At 33.2% G+C, this 18,732-nt stretch overlaps 1 protein-coding gene across 1 annotated transcript; it reads right to left on the bottom strand.

Annotated features, from left to right (window-relative positions):
• Window positions 1–11,283: 11,283 nt before the first annotated feature.
• LOC108906794 (fork head domain-containing protein FD5) lies at window positions 11,284–12,156 on the bottom strand. Its single transcript, XM_018710154.1, has one exon. The coding sequence runs from the start codon at window positions 12,154–12,156 to the stop codon at window positions 11,284–11,286; it is 873 nt and encodes a 290-aa protein (XP_018565670.1).
• Between the last annotated feature and the right edge of the window lie 6,576 nt (window positions 12,157–18,732).

Raw genomic sequence — 18,732 nt, 5'->3', positions numbered from 1 at the left:
AAACAAATCGAATATGTGATTTTTATTTTCACGCGATAATTATGTGTCTAACTTATTTATTTCATTAGTGTCATTATCTTCAGTTAACTGACAAATCGTCAGAAGACTTATAAGATATACAAAGTTATATACATATCCATTAACATTGTGTTACATCAGTTTATTTTTTTTATTATTAGATTTGTGTACAATGATTATTGTAAAATTGTCGATACATCTGCTCTCCGTCTAAGGAATGATTCATTATGAAGTATGTTGTTATAACAGAAAGCAAACAAATAAAAATCGATGAAGTGTATACCAGCTTCCTTAAAATATTTATTGTAAGCGACCTCCCCCGGTAACTTACCTCAAGTGGCAACCACTCCTTAGATGAGGACGCCCGGGCTAATATTGACATTTGCCGTATTATTTTCAATGATACACCTTTGACTTTGTTAACAGTATGCATACGTTTCTCCTTCGTTTACTCGCTTCTTCAGTTCACGTGACGTTAGGAGCGATATTTGTCGACGAAAATCAAACAGACAATTTATATCGTAGACTGGATTCTAGGGACAAAGTTTTTGAGGCCGCTGAAACCCTAGTAGGAATTTCGCTGATGATTTTCGACGGTGTTTTGGGAAGCCATCTAATTTCGGGGATTTACCAATCAACGTATAAGAAAATTCACATACACTTTGTGGGATATTGTGAAAATTGTCTAAATATCGAGGGGATGCGGGTTATGACGACGACGCAAAGCGCTGAATGAATTCCCAATTATTAATTTGTAACAGTAAGCGGATTTGCTCGAAGTCATCAGTGTTGGCTATACCACGTTCGTATTGAGGGGAAGAAATCCATACCGGTAACAGATATGTTTGTTGTGCTTTATGCGGCACAGACTCCTATTTTATATTTAAAGCTAATCCGATGAGGACTGTGATTAAATTTTGTAATAGTATTAGTTCCGATTTGTGGCATTTTAAGCCTCCTACCTTTCTATTAAGGTAGCCACCGTATTACATAAGATCCCTGTAATAAATTGAACCTTAAGCCACTGCAACAGACATTTTTTTTATTTACTCCCAAAATACTGCATCGGGACAAGTATTACACACTAAATAAGTATAATCATGCGCATGTAACACTGTTGACTACAATTTACATAAAAAATACGACTACTTCACATTACCAACAAATTATATTTAAAATGTTGTATTCACTGTAATAAAAAGTATGGTAAAATTCCTCGAACCTTCCATGACAACCTACCATTGAAAGTTCGAGGAATTTTACCATACTTTTTATTACAGTGTTTACTCAGATAGACTTATTTCACCTTGCGATGAAAGCGACGGCCGATATGTGCATATTTGCTAAAATCAGTTTTTAAATCTTAAAAAATTACTTTCAAATTTTTATAGCTACGATTTTATTAAAATTTTCATTTCGCTGGTTCGAGTTGGTTCACATGTAGGTATATATTAATATTTTATATAAATAAAATTTCGTCTTGATCGTTTCATTTGTTGAGGAGCACTTGTGAAGAATTGGGTACATATTCTATCAAATTACCCTTAATCCTGTTTTTATAAAGATGCGGAGATTCTCAGGATGCAGGCCATAAGCGTCCCTGATTTATTTAATGTACAATGTTATCTTTACAGAAATCTTGAATATTTGCCAAACGTTATGAAATGTATTATTTATCGTCACATTGTTAGGGTTATCCAAAGGCAGGTGTGTTAAACAGAAGTGTTTACCGACCCTTAGCAAAATATTCATTTCATTCTAAAGATTCCTTGTTTGTAATAATAACATTAAGAATAATAAGAAATTTTATATTCCATTCAAACCCACCTTATAATACCATATAGAAAACTAAGCAAACAACGCTTTTAATATATTTTCTGCTATAGAAAAATATTTAAAGGAATCCTTTAAAATAAACACACGAAACCGAAGCGAAAATGTGGGGCTATATTTTTTTTTAGAACAACATGATGCAAATTTCATAGAACGGAAAATTTGATGGAGACAATATTTTTGCAGCGGTTTCTACGTAGGATCATTTGGCCAATGACCTCCCACATAAATATACGATAATAAAGAATAATTCAGTGACGATTCAGCGAGAAATAAGAATTTCACCGATGTTTCGAAATTTTCCCAAAGCTCCTACAACCAACGTAGTACGGCTGTACTGTCAATTAAAAATTAAAAATGCGTAAACATCAACAAAATGTAAAGCTAAAGAGCTAAAACTTAAAATTTTATTTGATACTTGTTATATAATTTCTGAGATCAAAAACAGGTTTAGCTTCAGTAGTCGTTTAATAGTGACTGTACCAATTATTTCAAGCAGAATGTTGATTAAAACTGAGAAAGAAAACCTTACCTCAAGACATTTTCAAATTAATTAAATTATACTGTTATAAAACAATATAACTCATATATTATTATTATTATTTTGGGGTATATTTTATATCAAGAAACGAATTACACAACCGCTATTGATAAATTAACGAGAAACACGATTTTCCCCACAAAAGCATTTGCCAGGTGTTACCAAGGAATGAGAAATCTCGATAGAAGCAAAATATGATATAGCATTTTAACTCAAAGGCATCCCTTTTGGCCACAATAACAATTATTAGGAAACTGTAACACTACACCAACTTTGTGGTACAATTTTCTACAAAGCACTAAACAAATCTTTTGTTAAACGATTGGTTCTTTGTAAGTAATAGGATTTTTTAGATGTCAATTGTCAACTGACACATTAACAGCTTATTTCACCGCATATTGCCTTAAATATTACAAGATAAGTCTATTCCGACCTACCACATCACATTACAGGGCACTGCAAGTAAACGTTCTTTTGTCATTGTTCCTTTTATATCTCTGCACAGTTTTAGTTTTCATCCCATTTATTTATTATTTCACTACAGTTTTGAATGGCTAAAAAGTAAATGCATACGCTTTGTAGCGTTTTAATTATTTAAATTAAAATTTGTAGTAAACATATTTATTTAACTATAAAGAGAATGTTTCAACAATGCGCTTTTACAGTAATAGTATTATTTAAATAAATTTTGAATTTTAACCAAAAGGATTTTTTAAAGCACTACACGAAAAACAATTTTAATAATTTTAAGGACATATTATTTTAATAGTCGTGTATCTCTTTTGTGATATAAAATAAATTTTTTCATTGTAAATATATTTATGAAAACGCTTTCGATTCCAGGCGTAATATACTACAGGTGAGATATGTGGCATTAAGAAAATAACGTTATGTAAATAACCAGACGCGAGCACGAGATAAATATTATTTTTAGTCGTATTACAAAGCGGATAACGATTCTAGATTAGAATAAACAAAATAAAAACAAAAACCTTTCATCAAAACATTTAATAAATATATAAACTGCTTGTTAAAGTAACCCGTCAAAATTGAAAGGTTCATCAATGTAATATAGCCCGAGCTTTATTCTTGAATAACTAACAAAGACAATGATGTTTTAAAACTGACTCCGTAACAAAAGATCGGACTTGGACGAGCTGTCAGCATTAAATACCTAAGTGTTTGGACCACTTCAGGTTCATATATAAAGAAAACCGTCCATCAAAATGCCTCTAAAGGTCCATTGTAATAGTTTCATAACTCTTCAAAATACAGTCACTATATATTAAACCCATAGAGCTCATTTTTTCTCGGAATTATTTATTTTGTTTGCAAATCGAATAATTTTACTTCCTAAGACAGCGAAAATAACAGAAATAAAGTGAAATTCTTTAATGAGAAGAAGATATTATGGAAAGGCGAAATATTTTCTGGAAACATCGCTTTGTTTCCCCTGGCCACAAAACTTAAATATCTGTTAAAATCTCACGTTAAACGATCACGTAACGTCCCTTTTCCTAATGCATGGGGGAAATAAAAATATGCAAATTCCATTCACTTTTGTAGTGTCATTTCGAATATTATTTTTACGGGAAATGTTTAGAGAGACGTCAAATAGGTAAAATGTTTTCTCTTTTATTTATCTGAACGATACAAAGCTCGCTTAAAAGCATGTACAGGGCGATCGCATTTAATTCAGAGCTCAAACGAAGATAGCTGAGTTTTATAAACAAGGCCCGTATTTTTTTTTATGAAATATTTATTTTCAAACGAAAGGTTTTACTTATTTTCCTTTATTATTTTAATTAATTAATAAAGTTATAAAGATATCCATGCGGCGTTAAAATAATCCTCTTAATTTTTTTATTAAGTAAATGCGATGCTACAAAGGGCGTGAAATGTCTCAAAATTCCTCTATTCAGTTAAAATTGGGAATGCAGGCTTTCTGGTCGTAATTCTCTGAATCAATTTGTCCACCCACTTGGTTAATCCTCTCGAACTGTTTAATTAAAATAGGAAATAGAGGAAACAGTATGAAAAGGATAAATACGTAAATATCCTTATTATTGTAAATAACCATTGTGTCTTCGCGCACTATTATGTTCGTTCTCAACCTAATTTCATCAAAACCATGAATGCGCCACAAGAGGCTCTAGAATTAGGCCCTTAAGCTACAGGGGGTATAAATATTGTGGGTTCTAACCTAGGTACTCATTGTTCCCTTCTTAATCTATACTTGACACGGCCATTGAACACCTTTGTGGTCTTCTACGTATTTACGCCTTTTACGATGTTTTTTTAAAAAGATTAGGACTTTTACTTGATTCTCTAAGCCTATTCACGACCATTTAGCTTACAATGCATTTGACTATTTCTTTACTTGTCAAATAATTACTTAATAATTAGCAACTTTTGTCGATACTCTTAAAAATTATACAGGGTAAGTCATAATTAGGTAATATTAGAAATAATCTGTTTTTTTAAACTCAGTTTTCACTTTACTACAAAAAAAACATCTTTACATACTTTCAGTAAAATATTCCAGTAAAAAATAATATGTATTTACAAAAACAATTAACCGAATAGCACCTCTCTACTAAAATGATTTCAGCCACCATAAATAAATCCGTTGCTTCAAAAATTCACGCTTAAACAGAAATCTAATGGATTTAAGTCGGGCCTTCTTGGAGGCCCTCTCACAGGACCAAATCGACCAACACTAAAATGACTATTTAACCACTCTGCAACGAATCTGCCGTTGTGAGGAGGTGCGCCATCGTGTTGGAAGAACATCTGTTATTTAATATTCAACGAGATGTCTTGTAGTACATCACGCAGATGATGGCGTTGGAGAAAGCCCCTGTAAACATTTGCGTTCATGTGATTATCGAGTTCTTGCAATTACAGTAAAGTACCATTACAAATTCCTCCCAATATACAGGGTGATTCACAACTTATCCAGAAAAATTTGGGAGTAAATAGATACGTCATGAAAAATGGAGTCAATATCGTAAAAAAATTTTTGTAAAATCCTAATACTTTCTGAGAAAAAAATTATGGAAGTTGTAGCATTTTCAACCCTTACATCGCTGGGCTATTGTAGTCTCTAGCGTCATTCGCCCACGTAGCCCCAGGCGATTTCGAATACTGAAATCCGATTTTAGTATTTTTGCCATAGTGTTTACATTAGTTTTTCAAGTTTCAAAAATGTCTTACGTGTATATAACTCGGAGTTGATGGATATCGTTTTAATTTATAGTGAAGCAAGGTAACATTTGTGTTACGGTGAAGCTAGACAACATTTGTTAGTTCGTAGAAACTGGGTAAGACAGGCCCATGTGTTTATACGTTGGTGGACAAAATTTTCAACAATTGTAACATCAGGTATGCTAAATTATTTTATTAATTAAAACCACAAATTAATTTTATTAATTAATAACAATAGCGGCAAAAGCAGTTGAATTTGCTGATAGAAAATAGGTGTTATAAAATTTTATTTTCAATTTTTTGTCCGTTTTTTGCCGCCGTGCCGGTCGCCGACAGCATTCAGTGGACCAGTTTCCAGTGCCGTGCAGAAGTGTAATTTTAAATCACTTTCGAACTTCCCTTTTTGATTTTTGTTTTACAAAATTGTATTTGTAACAGTCCCCTGTACATTCAAAATTTTTTTTTGTATAGGTTCTGAATTTTGGAGCAGTGGATGTGGATTTATGACGTTTTAAATATTAAAATCGGGCTCAGTGTGACAATGGAGCTGTGGTCCAAACAAACTACCAAAGGGTGCTTCAGAACGCACTCAAACGCCTAAAATGTTTTGGTCCTTATAAAAATTTCACCCCGTGTTAATCCGGCGAGCAAGTATAATGCGACAAAGAATTACTAGGTGTTAATTCGAGTACTTTTTATAGGAGACCAAGTACAAATAAGTACGTCAAGCGGGTAAAGATAATTCTTCGGGTGTGAGTAAGGCTCGGCGGGTGTCCGTAGTATTTAACTAACAATGTATTGTACGCTGCCTCTAGCCTGTATTTAGATATACAATTATTTACTAATTTACACAGTCCAACAAATACAGTTACAATTGCTGGTATTGCGGTGCAGTGATGCATTAAACTTCTATTATGCCATAATAGATTATTCTTCAAAACTAGCTCTCAATTCCCTTTCTTTAGACGAACGGACGAATCTATGTATAGATGCTACATAAATAATTGTGCGCTACGCACAGCTACACATATTTTTAAGGATATCATGTCTTTAAAAAAATATCACAATTTATCATCTACTCTTTTAATTTCATTGGGCGTTTCTGCCAAAATTTTAAATAAATAATAAATAAATAACCCTTTAAAAATTGCCTTTTATGTTTAATGTTTAAGAATTATTATTATTTTCAAAAGAATATTGATTATCTAACAGGGTTTGAAAATATCATGATATTTATATAAATATCATCATATCGGATATATATCAAATTTTGATATTTATTTTGTAATACTTGTCTACTTTTTTGCTGATGTAAAAAACTGATAAATAATAAGAACATATTGCTAGTGTACTTTATTATTTAGAAAAGAAGGTCGATAATAATATAGTTTTGTTGAACAAATAAAATTTGAAAATGGAGATCAGCTTAAAATGATTTCATTTCACATAACTAATTATTGGTTAGTCATCGAATAATGAGGAACGACATAGTCGTGCACTTATTTTTTATGGGAATAAATATATTCGTTGTAAACATCCATGATATATATCAGAATTTAAATATCATGATATATATCGTGATAAACATCGTGATATATTATTTATATATCCTTCGAACCCTGTTATCTAACACGTTTTTTTACAAACTTCTTTAAATTTTGATGGTTACTGGTTAAATATTGTCAACGACGAGATACGTAATAATATAATACACACAGCACCCTATTCTACTATGAAAGGTAAATTAAAATAACATTTAATTCAATTTTATAACTAAATTTTTGAAAACGAAAACAGCTAATTAGGCGAAATTAAATGTATAAAATCAAATTCTCGACTAATCCTGTTTGGTGCAAGGAGTTATTTATTTAAAAATTTTCCTTTTATGTGCAGAACTACCAAATCAAATAAAAAGAGTAACTAGAAATGCCACAAGTAAATAATTAGAGACAATCTAATTAATCATATCCTACACAACACCTTGTATATTACGTTAATATCGAGAAAGTTAAGTCTGATATGACGGAGAACTTTTGAGATAAAAGATGCACCTATTTCTTTATACGACAATATAAATTTACTCACTTTCGATTCGAATTTGTATCTATATATTTAATCGTACGTATTTAAGGAATAAATAAATTACGTTTTTGTTTTTTAAAGCTTTGTATTTTGAGTCTTATCCTATTTTAAATCAGGCTAACACTGCAATGAAAATAATGGATTTTGATCTCTCAAGGCGGAGTTACAAAATTGGCTATGTTTTTCCAGTCTAGGGATTTCAAGGCTTACTGCAACGAATCAAATCTGAAGTACTTCTAACATCTACTTCATTTTTTTCAATATCGCTTCGTATTTAGTTACGGAACCATTTCGCTGTACATTCACCCATTTTTTCCAGATTACGATCGTATTTTTAGTTAATAACACCCTGTATGTCATGTTAATACAAAAATGGTATATATCTATTTATTTTTTTAGTAGGAAATATCACAAATTTACTCCACTTTCAAATTTCCGAATGTTTTTATCTTATTTTTAATTATACCCACCTAATTATTATCCAATACTGGATCTGGCTATGTTTATCCAGTCTATACAGGCTGTTACAAATTCGCTTCTCATTACAGGGATCTCGGAAATGGTAAGAGATACGAAGTAGCTTAAATGGGGGCAAAGTTACGTAATCAGGCAACCAACATTATGCCTCTAAAAATCAAGGCTAACATGATTAGTTTTCGAAATACCATCAACTTACGACCCTAATTTTATTACATTTTTTTGAAAGTCTTCATGACCCCCAATATTCTTCAGCTCAAACCAGATTCAGACGTTTTGATTTCATTATGACAAATTGAACAACAAAAACTGCAAACAAATATTATACTTTAAAAAATTACAGTAAATGTTCAAAAACGTTTCCCATTTGGCAAACGTTGAAAATTAAGACGTATTTGTATGAATATCATGAAAAAAATTAGATCGAAATTTGTTTGAATTTTGAGTACTCGACGAACCTAGAAATAACTATGAGCACAGGATTAAAACTCTAAAAATGTTTTATTGTAACGCGTGATGGTAATAGTTTAAATAACTAGGTGGATTTCACAGGGTCTAGCGACACTTAGAGTGTACGATAATTCAAGAAACATAGAAATCTAAAAAAAAAATTAGATAAATTTGGAACGAATACATTGAAGATGAATTTTTCGAGACAAAACGTATGAATCTGGTTCGAGCTGAGACAGTACTGTGTTGGGGGTCATGAAGGCTTGCAAAAAATGTAATAACATTCCCAGGGTCGTATTTAAAAAAATTAAGTTGATGATGGTCCTGATGGAGAAACGAAACGTTACATATAAAAATTGATTACGCCATTCGATAGAGGGCAAAAAGTGACCATGAGAAAGTGTTCTTTTTTCAATATCACCTCAAGCAAAGCAGACATTAAACAAAAACAAATTTTCAAAATTTCGTTTTTTTTTTAATATTTCGAAAACTAATCATGTTAGCCTTGATTTTTTAGAGCCATAATGTTCGTCCCCTGATTACGCAACTTCTCATTTTATTTTCGTCTTATTGTTTTAACTTAGACTAGTTAAAATATCTTTAAGTCTAATATGGCATTGTATTTTAAAAAATATACTTTCCAAATGTTTTTTTTGTGTGTAACAAGAGACGGCCTCCCATGTCGAAATAATATTTGTAAATAACACCAGATATTTTACCTCAACTCGTTCAGAACGTATCGCTTTTACAAGGCATGTTTATTTAATAAAATCCTATCCGTCTTCTTTCGGCTACTACCAAGGTATCGAAGCCACGAGCTTTTATTCCGCTCTGCCTCAGTCAATAAAACTGTGGCTGTATTCTAGAAAATGTAAATTTGTGTAGACCAGAAAGAAACTCTATTTGTCAATGCGTTTTTGGTGAGATACACGGAAAAAACACGAATTTCACTCCAGATTCTATTGATTTTATAGACATAGCTTTGCGTTTGGTATTTTATTTGTTTTGAAGACTTAATGTCTTAGTAGTAACTCACTTCACTTTGAAAATTTCATGTATTTACGATGTTGAACACACAAAGGGCCAAATTATATAACATAATGTATAGCTTTGCCAATAAGCTACATTTATGCATACTAGGTACGCGTATAAAGTTTGATCCATTGATATCGTAGAATCTACAGTTTTGAGCAATGGAACTTGGAGAATAACTACACTCAATATTATCTAACAGTAAAGTTTAAAAGTCTACAGTGAAATTTATTAGAAATGAAAGTTAAAAGGAGGATTTTGTAAATTATAAAATAAAAAACGTTCGTGGTATATTACATATATATTTACATATAATATTCATACACATTTATATTATAATTTTATATACAACTATTCATAAACACCGATTTTCGGAAAATCACAATTGGTAATAGAATAAATAAGACATTCATATAAAACGGAGATCCGCAAAGCCAGATATTTTGCCAACATAAATTTAAAGAAAGTATTGCTTAATTTCGATTAATATACTGACTCTGTTTTAAAATATCGCAGTTGGTAACCTATTCAATATATTTAAAAAATCCTTGGAAGAACAATAATCTGAAACCCGAAATAAATCAAATAAATTGATTTATCCCCAGTAAGTAGTTTTACATCAAATTGGTATAAGGTTGAGCTCACCGCTTGCTTCTTACCCCATTTGAAGCTGAAAGGATACATGATTTAATTTCAAGTAAAACGTTCAGGCACTTTACCTTAAATTTAATAAAACTATTCTTACTGAAATTAACCATTCGAATATTAACGGCGAATATTACGAAAAATCGCACTATACGTTTTTATTCAATAACTAATGTTACTTCTGTGATTTATTATAAATAATTGATTGGAAAGGTAGTTGAAATCTAGCTTTTCGTAACCTGACGCATCGTTTTGTTAAAACTGGTAATATTTAATAGTTAAATTTGAAGGGTTTAATTAAATAAATTTCCAAGGTTTTCATTCACCCCGGACTGATATATTTAATTACAAATAAATGAATATCGCAATAAAACTTGACAACTTAATTTTTAAAATTTACGAGTTTGTTTTCGTCGCCAGGAATTAACCAGCTGGTCTAAAACCGGCAATTAAAACTTAAGTACTCGGTATATCTTACAAAATTCATCGACGACAACCGCCAAATTGGCTTATAAAAGTAGCCGCCGGCAAGACACGTGCCGCGAACGGAACAAATACTTTGTAGTGGCCGGTGGAAGATTTAATGTTGGCGTATGCGGAGAACCAACTGCGATATCCAAATGAATAAAAGGATGCAGTAAACACTGCCGCTAGAAATAAGTTTAACAAATCATTGTTTATAAAATTATTTTTGCAACGAGGATATGAATTATTTACAAATTATAATAATGGCACAACGATTGAGCTGTTCACCAGTAAATGATCACTCTAAATTAAATAAAAATGTTCGTGGACAATTTTTGAGAAAATTCAATGTAAACAAAGCAGATCTAGGCGAAATGTTGATTAGAAACGTCCTAGATATATTTCTGACGATTCGAAACTGAAGTGAAAATTGAAATGTTAAGTGAAGGTTAAGTTTTTGATAGAATATACATCTTATAGCGACCAATTACTACCGAATAGCTCAACAAACCAATATTAGAATCATTTTCGACTTACGAGTCAGTACTGTCAGTAGTGGTTTCAGTTTTTAACTGTCCGCCGGGTCTGGCGTGCAGCAACGCTTGGTAGTAATCGACAATCGGAAACATAGGCCACTGTTGTTTTGTTTCTGGTTGTTCCTGCTGATCACTGGAGACCACGTCTATGTCTTCTTCGTTAGTCTCTTCCCCGGAGTCCGGTGCCAGCAGTGAAGCTACGTCGAATTGTCGCTTTCGTGGGGCCCCCCGACTCGACGGGACCGGATAGACAGCAGTAGAAGGTCCAGGAACCACCGGTGGACTCACCGACAACGGCGGAGGACTTGGGGAATCCGCACCGTCCTCGTCCACGGCTAAGCCCATGTGTTTCCTCACTTTCCTTTGGGCCTTGCGTCTTCTGAAGTCGCCTTTTCTGAAGTCCTCCACGTTTGCCGGATGAATGGCCCAGTAGTGTCCCTTGCCGTTGGCGCTTCGTCCGGCTTTGATGAAGCAGTCGTTAAGGGACAGGTTGTGCCTGATCGAGTTCCTCCACCCGGGCCCTCTCGTTCTGAAGTAAGGATAATGGTCCAGGATGTGTTGGTAGATGTCTGACAGGACTAGTTTGGCCTCTGGCGAACTGAGAATGGCCATCGCTATCAGCCCTATGTAGCTGTGCTGGGGCTTGGGTTCTTCGGGTTGCAAAGCTCTCGGGAAAAGCGGATAACATGTCAACGGTGACGGGAATGGGTTCAGTAGCGGATACCGGAGTCGTTCAGCGACGGCATACTGGTAAAGCTGAAGTCGGTATTGGTCTAACGGAAGAAGGGCCCTTGGATTGTTCGCCTCGAAGGAAAAAGGCATCGGCAACCTCGGCGACGGGTGATTCGTTGGGCTTTCGTTGCTACACATACTTAAACTAACCTGTCCACTTTCACTCGCGATTTGTTTTCCACAAACTGGCTAATAATTTTTATCAGTTTGTGTTAAACTTGTACACTTAGATGATTAATCATGTTCTGTCATTCAAGAGTGAGTTAACTATACTGTACTACTAAGGACCCATCTGGGCATCTAAACATTATAACAAACACGAACTATTTGTCGACCAATATTTGGCAACAGTCGGGAGGCGGGAACGGACCGAGCCAATGATGAGATCCAGCACCCCTCCGAAGGACGAAAGACTCCGCCTCGCCATGTTGTTACTTGGGAGCCGTCCTGTACAACCTCTTTTCGTCTGGCACGAAAGTGGGGTAACTACCCTAAAATCTTTACCATTTGTGTATACTTAGAAATCCTTAAAATTTGCATTTTAATCCATAATCTGAGTACAACAAATCATTGTAGCTAATCAAATATTTGCTTAAATTAGCGATATTTCGGTTGTCATCAACATGTTTTTTCACTCAAACTCACCGCTCAAAGCCAAATTTTCCCACAACGCCAACTTCTATAAAACCAGTGGCAGAACTGATGCACTAACAAAAAATCTGGAAATTTACTGCATTACTCCTAATCTCTTTACTATACTAGCAGATCACATCTTAGATTAATTTGTAGCGTAGTAATGCAGCATAGCGATATAATGTTACTATAAATAAATACTAAGGTAAATATAGCTATAACATGACTTTCTGCAACTCATGTAAATCTTAATTTAACGTCATTAAAAAGTATGAGAAATATCAATATTAACGTATTGAACTTTGCTTAACTTTTACATACAGGGGTCAGGATTGTAGCTTACTTTTTAAGACTTATTTTACATACTGTTTCCCATACCTACATTATATTTTGTTTTGAGTTTAATATTCTCAAAAGAACTGGCCACTATCGGAATTAATAGAAATACGCCACTTCAAAATACATCTTATGAAGAGTATTTTTGTTAACGGTTTAACTGTATTAGGTAAGTCAGATTTTATAGAAGAAAATGTGCCCCATTTGTCTGATAAGTAAAGACTAATATTAATTCAATCTTAACATGTAATTTAAGCTGTTTAGAGGCTATTTTGAATGTTATCTTAAGCAATGATTTCCACATTATAAATGATACTGTTGTCCTTCCAAATAATGAGCAAGTTCCCAAAAACTGCTAAATCAAGTATTATTGGTTCTTTGCTAACAGTCCTAAGCAGAAGCATAATTTTTGTCGAGGTGTGAAGGTGTGCAAAATAAGAGATAAAGGTTTTGGGAATATCTGAACAAATTTTTACTTGTAGGAAATTCTAGGGGGACTGAGAATATGCTTATATCCAACGATACAAAAAAATTCTGGAGGTGGATATAAAAATATTGAATTAATACTTATACTTATATGTTTATAAAATTTAAGAATATTTTCCAGTGAAGCCTCTGATTTTTGAGATACAAGTTAAATTGAAAACATTGGGAAAAAATTTCATGCGTATACCTATTTCATAGTAAAATGACATTCAAAATGCGTAGATTAACATTTTTGCGTAGCTTTTACCATTTGGGCAAAACTTGTACAAATCAGCAGCCTGTAGACACAATTAGGAAAATATAAAATTATACATGATGTTTTGACATGTTCTTATGAAACGTGTCAAAATGAAGGTGCATTTTCCTCTTCCAAATATAAGAATGTCTTCATATACAGCGTGTCTCCGTTTTGTGCGCCTTAATTCAAAAAGGTAATAGAAAAATTAATTTTATACGAAATGTTTCGTATAAACAAATATCCGGAAACCCTTAATGAAAAACATAGAAGGTTTGTACACACACAGCATAGTTTTTCCGAAGTCAGTTGAACATGCAACAAAACGTCTGATAATAAAATTTAATGAGTTTCATAGGCGTCTCTAAAAAAATTTTCTGCTAAAGGTAAAAAATTATAATAATTTGTATATAATGTGTAGAAAATTTCTATTATATGTTCATTTGGCCAACAACATATTTTAATTATTTATGTCCTCAAACAATTTTATTATATTGGTGGAAAATTCGTTTTGTTCCGCTTCAAAAGGTCTCCAAAATGCCATGTTGTGATAATATTAGTAAACAAAATATCTCTCTTATTTCTCCCTTTCGCAATTGTAATATGAATGATTGATGGAAGGTGCCTACAATAAATTAAAATTACCTGAATCACACCAAATTCCGCATTGCTGCACTGCACTGCTGGGCAACTTATCAACCACTTGTCATCTGCTGTGATTTATTACCCAGTAGCCCAATGCAACTGTGATCGTTTTCCTTTGCCCGCGCTCGCATTCTTCAACTGAGCGTATACTTTTCTATCGCCTCCACGTTTAGTTCGACCAGACCTGTATATGGGTATGGCTAAATAAATATGGGAACAAGTTTTCTAAATATTTCAATGCCGAGTTGCTGCGTCAGCGACCGAACCTGGTACATACTATCAATCTGTTGGTTCTTCCATTGATATCGGAAAGACTATACATGGATGTAGCACCATGAAAGCGAATAACTGTACCAGTGGCGGAGTTATGGGTAATCAGTGAAATGAATTCGGCAAAAAAAAGTGATACGGCCCTGGATAAAATTAAACAAAAATCGGTAATAAATCCTAAAAATCTTATTTACGGCGCAACGGTGACAGATACGAAAACATGTCAAGAGATAACTTCTGTTTAGAATTAAAAGGTTCATCCTAATAATATGACATCCTGTTACTGGTTACCCATAACTCCGCCAATGGTAGAGTCCTCCATTCATGTACCGTGTATGTAAAATTTGGTTTAAATATCTCTGAAACCTCTAAATAAAAAAATTTAAACTTTTTATTTATTATAATTTTCACACGTTGCACCTTTTTTATTAAGGATTTTTGCGTTTAAAATTAACTTTTCTATTACCCGTTTCATTTAAGGTTGTTAAAACGAGGACACCCTGTATAAACAGTTAACGATGGAGTATCAGCAGATTAATTGGGACACGGTAATTTTTTAGGAAAAATATTGAGGCAATAATTTGTAAAATCACTTAAAAATATAGGTACATATTTCCAAATTGCTAATTTGCAACAAAACGGAAAAAGCTATGGAAAAACCAAGGAAAAAAAGAGTGATTGCAAAAAATCTGTGATTTTCGCCCGTTTTTTCACAATTCGCAGATAATTAAAAAAAATACATAAAAATATGTTTTTGGTCGCAAATTACTTCCCGTAAAAAACTGGAATGAGCATAGCTTTTAGTATTTTGAAAATTTAAAAAATCACCCCTACTTAGGGGTTGAAAAAATGCCAAAAATGAAGAATTTGGATATTACCAATTGATATAAAAACTATTAGCATGTGAATTATTTTAATATATATATTTTTTTAATTTTTACAATTATTTCTGATATTCTCTATTTTTGGGGATGATTCCACCCCCTGAGCGCGCTTAAGGGTGGATTTTCTAATTCAACATGCTTTATTTCAGTAGTGAGAATAAATCTTTCTTTGTATCAAGAATCATTCGATAGAAAAATTGACATGCTAATAGTTTTTATATTTATTGGTAATATTCAATTCTTCATTTTGGGCGTTTTTTCAACCCCTAAATAGGGGTGATTTATATCAATTTTCAAAAAAACTAAAAGGTATGCTCATCTTAATTTTTTACGACGAGTAATTTGAGACCAAAAACATATTTTTATCTATTTTCTTTAGTTCTCTGCGAATTGTGAAAAAACGGGCGATTTTTGCGGTCACTTTGTATTTCAAAAACGAGAAGGAAGTGTTTTTACGCAGCGATACCTCATGTCTACGCCACTGGTTTGGGTTGAGAGTTAATTTTTTCCAGCTGAATGCGTTGTTATTCATGTATTGCACCCACAATATGTCTCGACGTTTTTACTTGTTAAATATATTTAGCAGATATTTTTTTTTGTTTTGTTTTAAAATCCAAATAATTTTAAGTTGTTGTATTGCACCCTGTATATAATATGCCGTACTTGAACAGTTAAATGAATAAATTTTATGTCTTGCGGTCCAGCCGGGAATTTCCTACGACCAGTACAGCGCGGGTATCCGAAAACCATATCGACATTTATAGAATTCCTCCAATAGCGCTACATAAGCTACGGTACAATTCAGACTTACAATCGGATTTCCGCAGGTCTTTAACATGTATCCTGCGCTGTGTCGTTTTAAGAAGCTGTTCTGGCAACAATGCGTAGGACAGACATAGGCGGAACAACTTCCACGACAGTTGGCCGTGCATGAACGATCTTGGCGAAAGGCTGATTCCAACTCCTCATTACAGTAAATAATGAATAAAGCCTTTAGAGAATCTTAATGACTGAAGAGAGTTTTTACAAACCACCAATCTGTATCTTAGAATTTGTGTAAATCATCCTTCATTTTTGACGTTCCATTATGTCATTCCTTGCTGCCTTACACCATGTATTAGATACAGTTGGTCTATGAAATTTGTTAAATCAGAATGAGACCAAAAAGGAAAAAAAAATCGGATTTAATCGACATACGAACAGATTTAATTTAAAAAATATATACCTACACAATCAATGATAAGCTGAAGGCTAAATACAGTCTATTGTAACAATTTAGCCGCTTTCCCGTGGAACTAGGAAAAAGCGGCAGTCCGAAAAAAAAATCTCTTTGTGAATCGGCAACTCGGGAAACGTTAAAGTGAGATAAATGAAATAAAAATAAAATTAGCCCTTTTGGTATTTCAGTGAAATGCCGAAGCTGTAAAGCACTAGAGTTAATTTGGGCGCATTAATGCATTTTCAATCGTGGTTTCCGCCCCGATAGTCTACAGATCGATGAAACTATTGTGCCTCATTCTGGTCACGGTTTTGACCGTATCTCATGACACGCATTGTGTTCCTAAACACATTGTCAGTCCGTGATACACCCGCACGATCGCACAAACACATGAAAACTCTACGCTATCGACTATTCGGTGCAATCTGGATTTCTCCCACCATGGCCGACGTCTACAAATCCGTAATAATACTCGAATTTAACGTGTCGCAGCTATATTGGAATTATTTTAATATGCAGTATCTACTACACTCTCCTAATACCCGGACCTGATATTCCTTGCATGTACTTACAGAGGTATGATCGTCATTTTTATTCAAAAAATTTGTTTCATGTTAATACCAGAAATCTGTGTAGTCCTTGTCAAAGGTGACAACAGGAGAGCAAGAATACAGGATATTTCTTTGATTGCATTATTTAACAGTTTCAACGTATCAGGTAAGTGTTTTTGTATTTAATTACATTTAAACATATCATTTTTCAGTCACTTTTTTGGATCCTAATTATTTATTGTCTAGTTGTTTACTGGGTATTGAGGGCATAATTCAAGGCTATAGTTGAGGCATGTAGTCAGTAGAGTAGTTGTTTCCCGCAATATCAGCAGTTGGGATCGGTGGGGTTAAACATATTTTGCATACCTAGATGTCTGGTATCGAAGAACATCGCTTGATTTCATTTAAGATTTTTTTTTTAAATTTGTGACATTTGATTCACAAAAAAAATTTCCTAGGCCAATAATAGATAAATTGTACATTTCCAACAAAATTCTTGTTAATTTTGTAACAGTAAAAGCAGAAATATTTATATACTAATACTAATAACCGATAATGACAATTTGATAATGTAATATTTGTTTCAGAGAAAAATTCGTACCTTTAAAAGAAGTATGGAATATATAGAAAGAAAACCTTTGTAATCTTTTATACAATTCTACAACTTTGACCATAGAGAAGCTAATCAGTACAATTCACGTTGGGTTCGAGCGAATGCAATTTTTATGTTCCTAGTTTTTAAATTTTACAAAAGCATTCGATTGTGTGCCCCTTTCTTTCTATGGTTTTGCAACTCAATGCTCTGATTTAATTACGTCGTATCTTACCAACGTACATCAAAATGTGATACAGAGTAATTGTACTTAGATCAACTTGTCCCGCTCTCAGTACTGGAGTGCCGCAGGGATCCGTGCTTGGACCTTTACTGTTTTTAATTTATGTTAGCGATTTTACTGGCACTTCACCACTGTGTACAGTAAAAACGTTTAATTGCGACAATAATTTTATTTGCCAACCATAATGAGCTGCAACTGACTGGAAGTAAATAAAATTCAATCACAAACGATTTAATGGTGGATCACAAGTTTGCACGTGTAGACATCTTAATTTATTTGTGGGTAATATTCAAGATACCTGCGACAGATAAAATATTTACTGTAATAATTTTTTTAGCAATATTGTTTAATTGGAGGGTTTAGTAGTGAAAAATCGTAAAATCATAACGTCAAAATTCTCGTTATAAATATCGTTGTTTAAGAATTTTAAAGTACATAAAATAAATGTAACATTTGAATGGTAGTTCAACTGAAGGTTGGACGAGAAAAAACTTTTTTCAGACAAGACAACGCTTGATTTTTTACACACACATACGCATATACAGGGTGATATATAGAAAATATGTGAGTATGCATTATTCAGTCATCCTGATTTCGGGTATTTTGTGTATTAGCATTA

This window comes from Anoplophora glabripennis, unplaced genomic scaffold (assembly GCF_000390285.2).
Source record: "Anoplophora glabripennis isolate ALB-LARVAE unplaced genomic scaffold, Agla_2.0 scaffold5, whole genome shotgun sequence".
Lineage (NCBI taxonomy): Eukaryota > Metazoa > Arthropoda > Insecta > Coleoptera > Cerambycidae > Anoplophora > Anoplophora glabripennis.
This window is presented reverse-complemented; position numbering and strand designations above follow the sequence as displayed.

Coding starts and splice junctions, on each gene's coding strand:
- LOC108906794 (XM_018710154.1), bottom strand. CDS start 12,156: ATGTGTAGCAACGAAAGCCCAACGAATCACCCGTCGCCGAGGTTGCCG.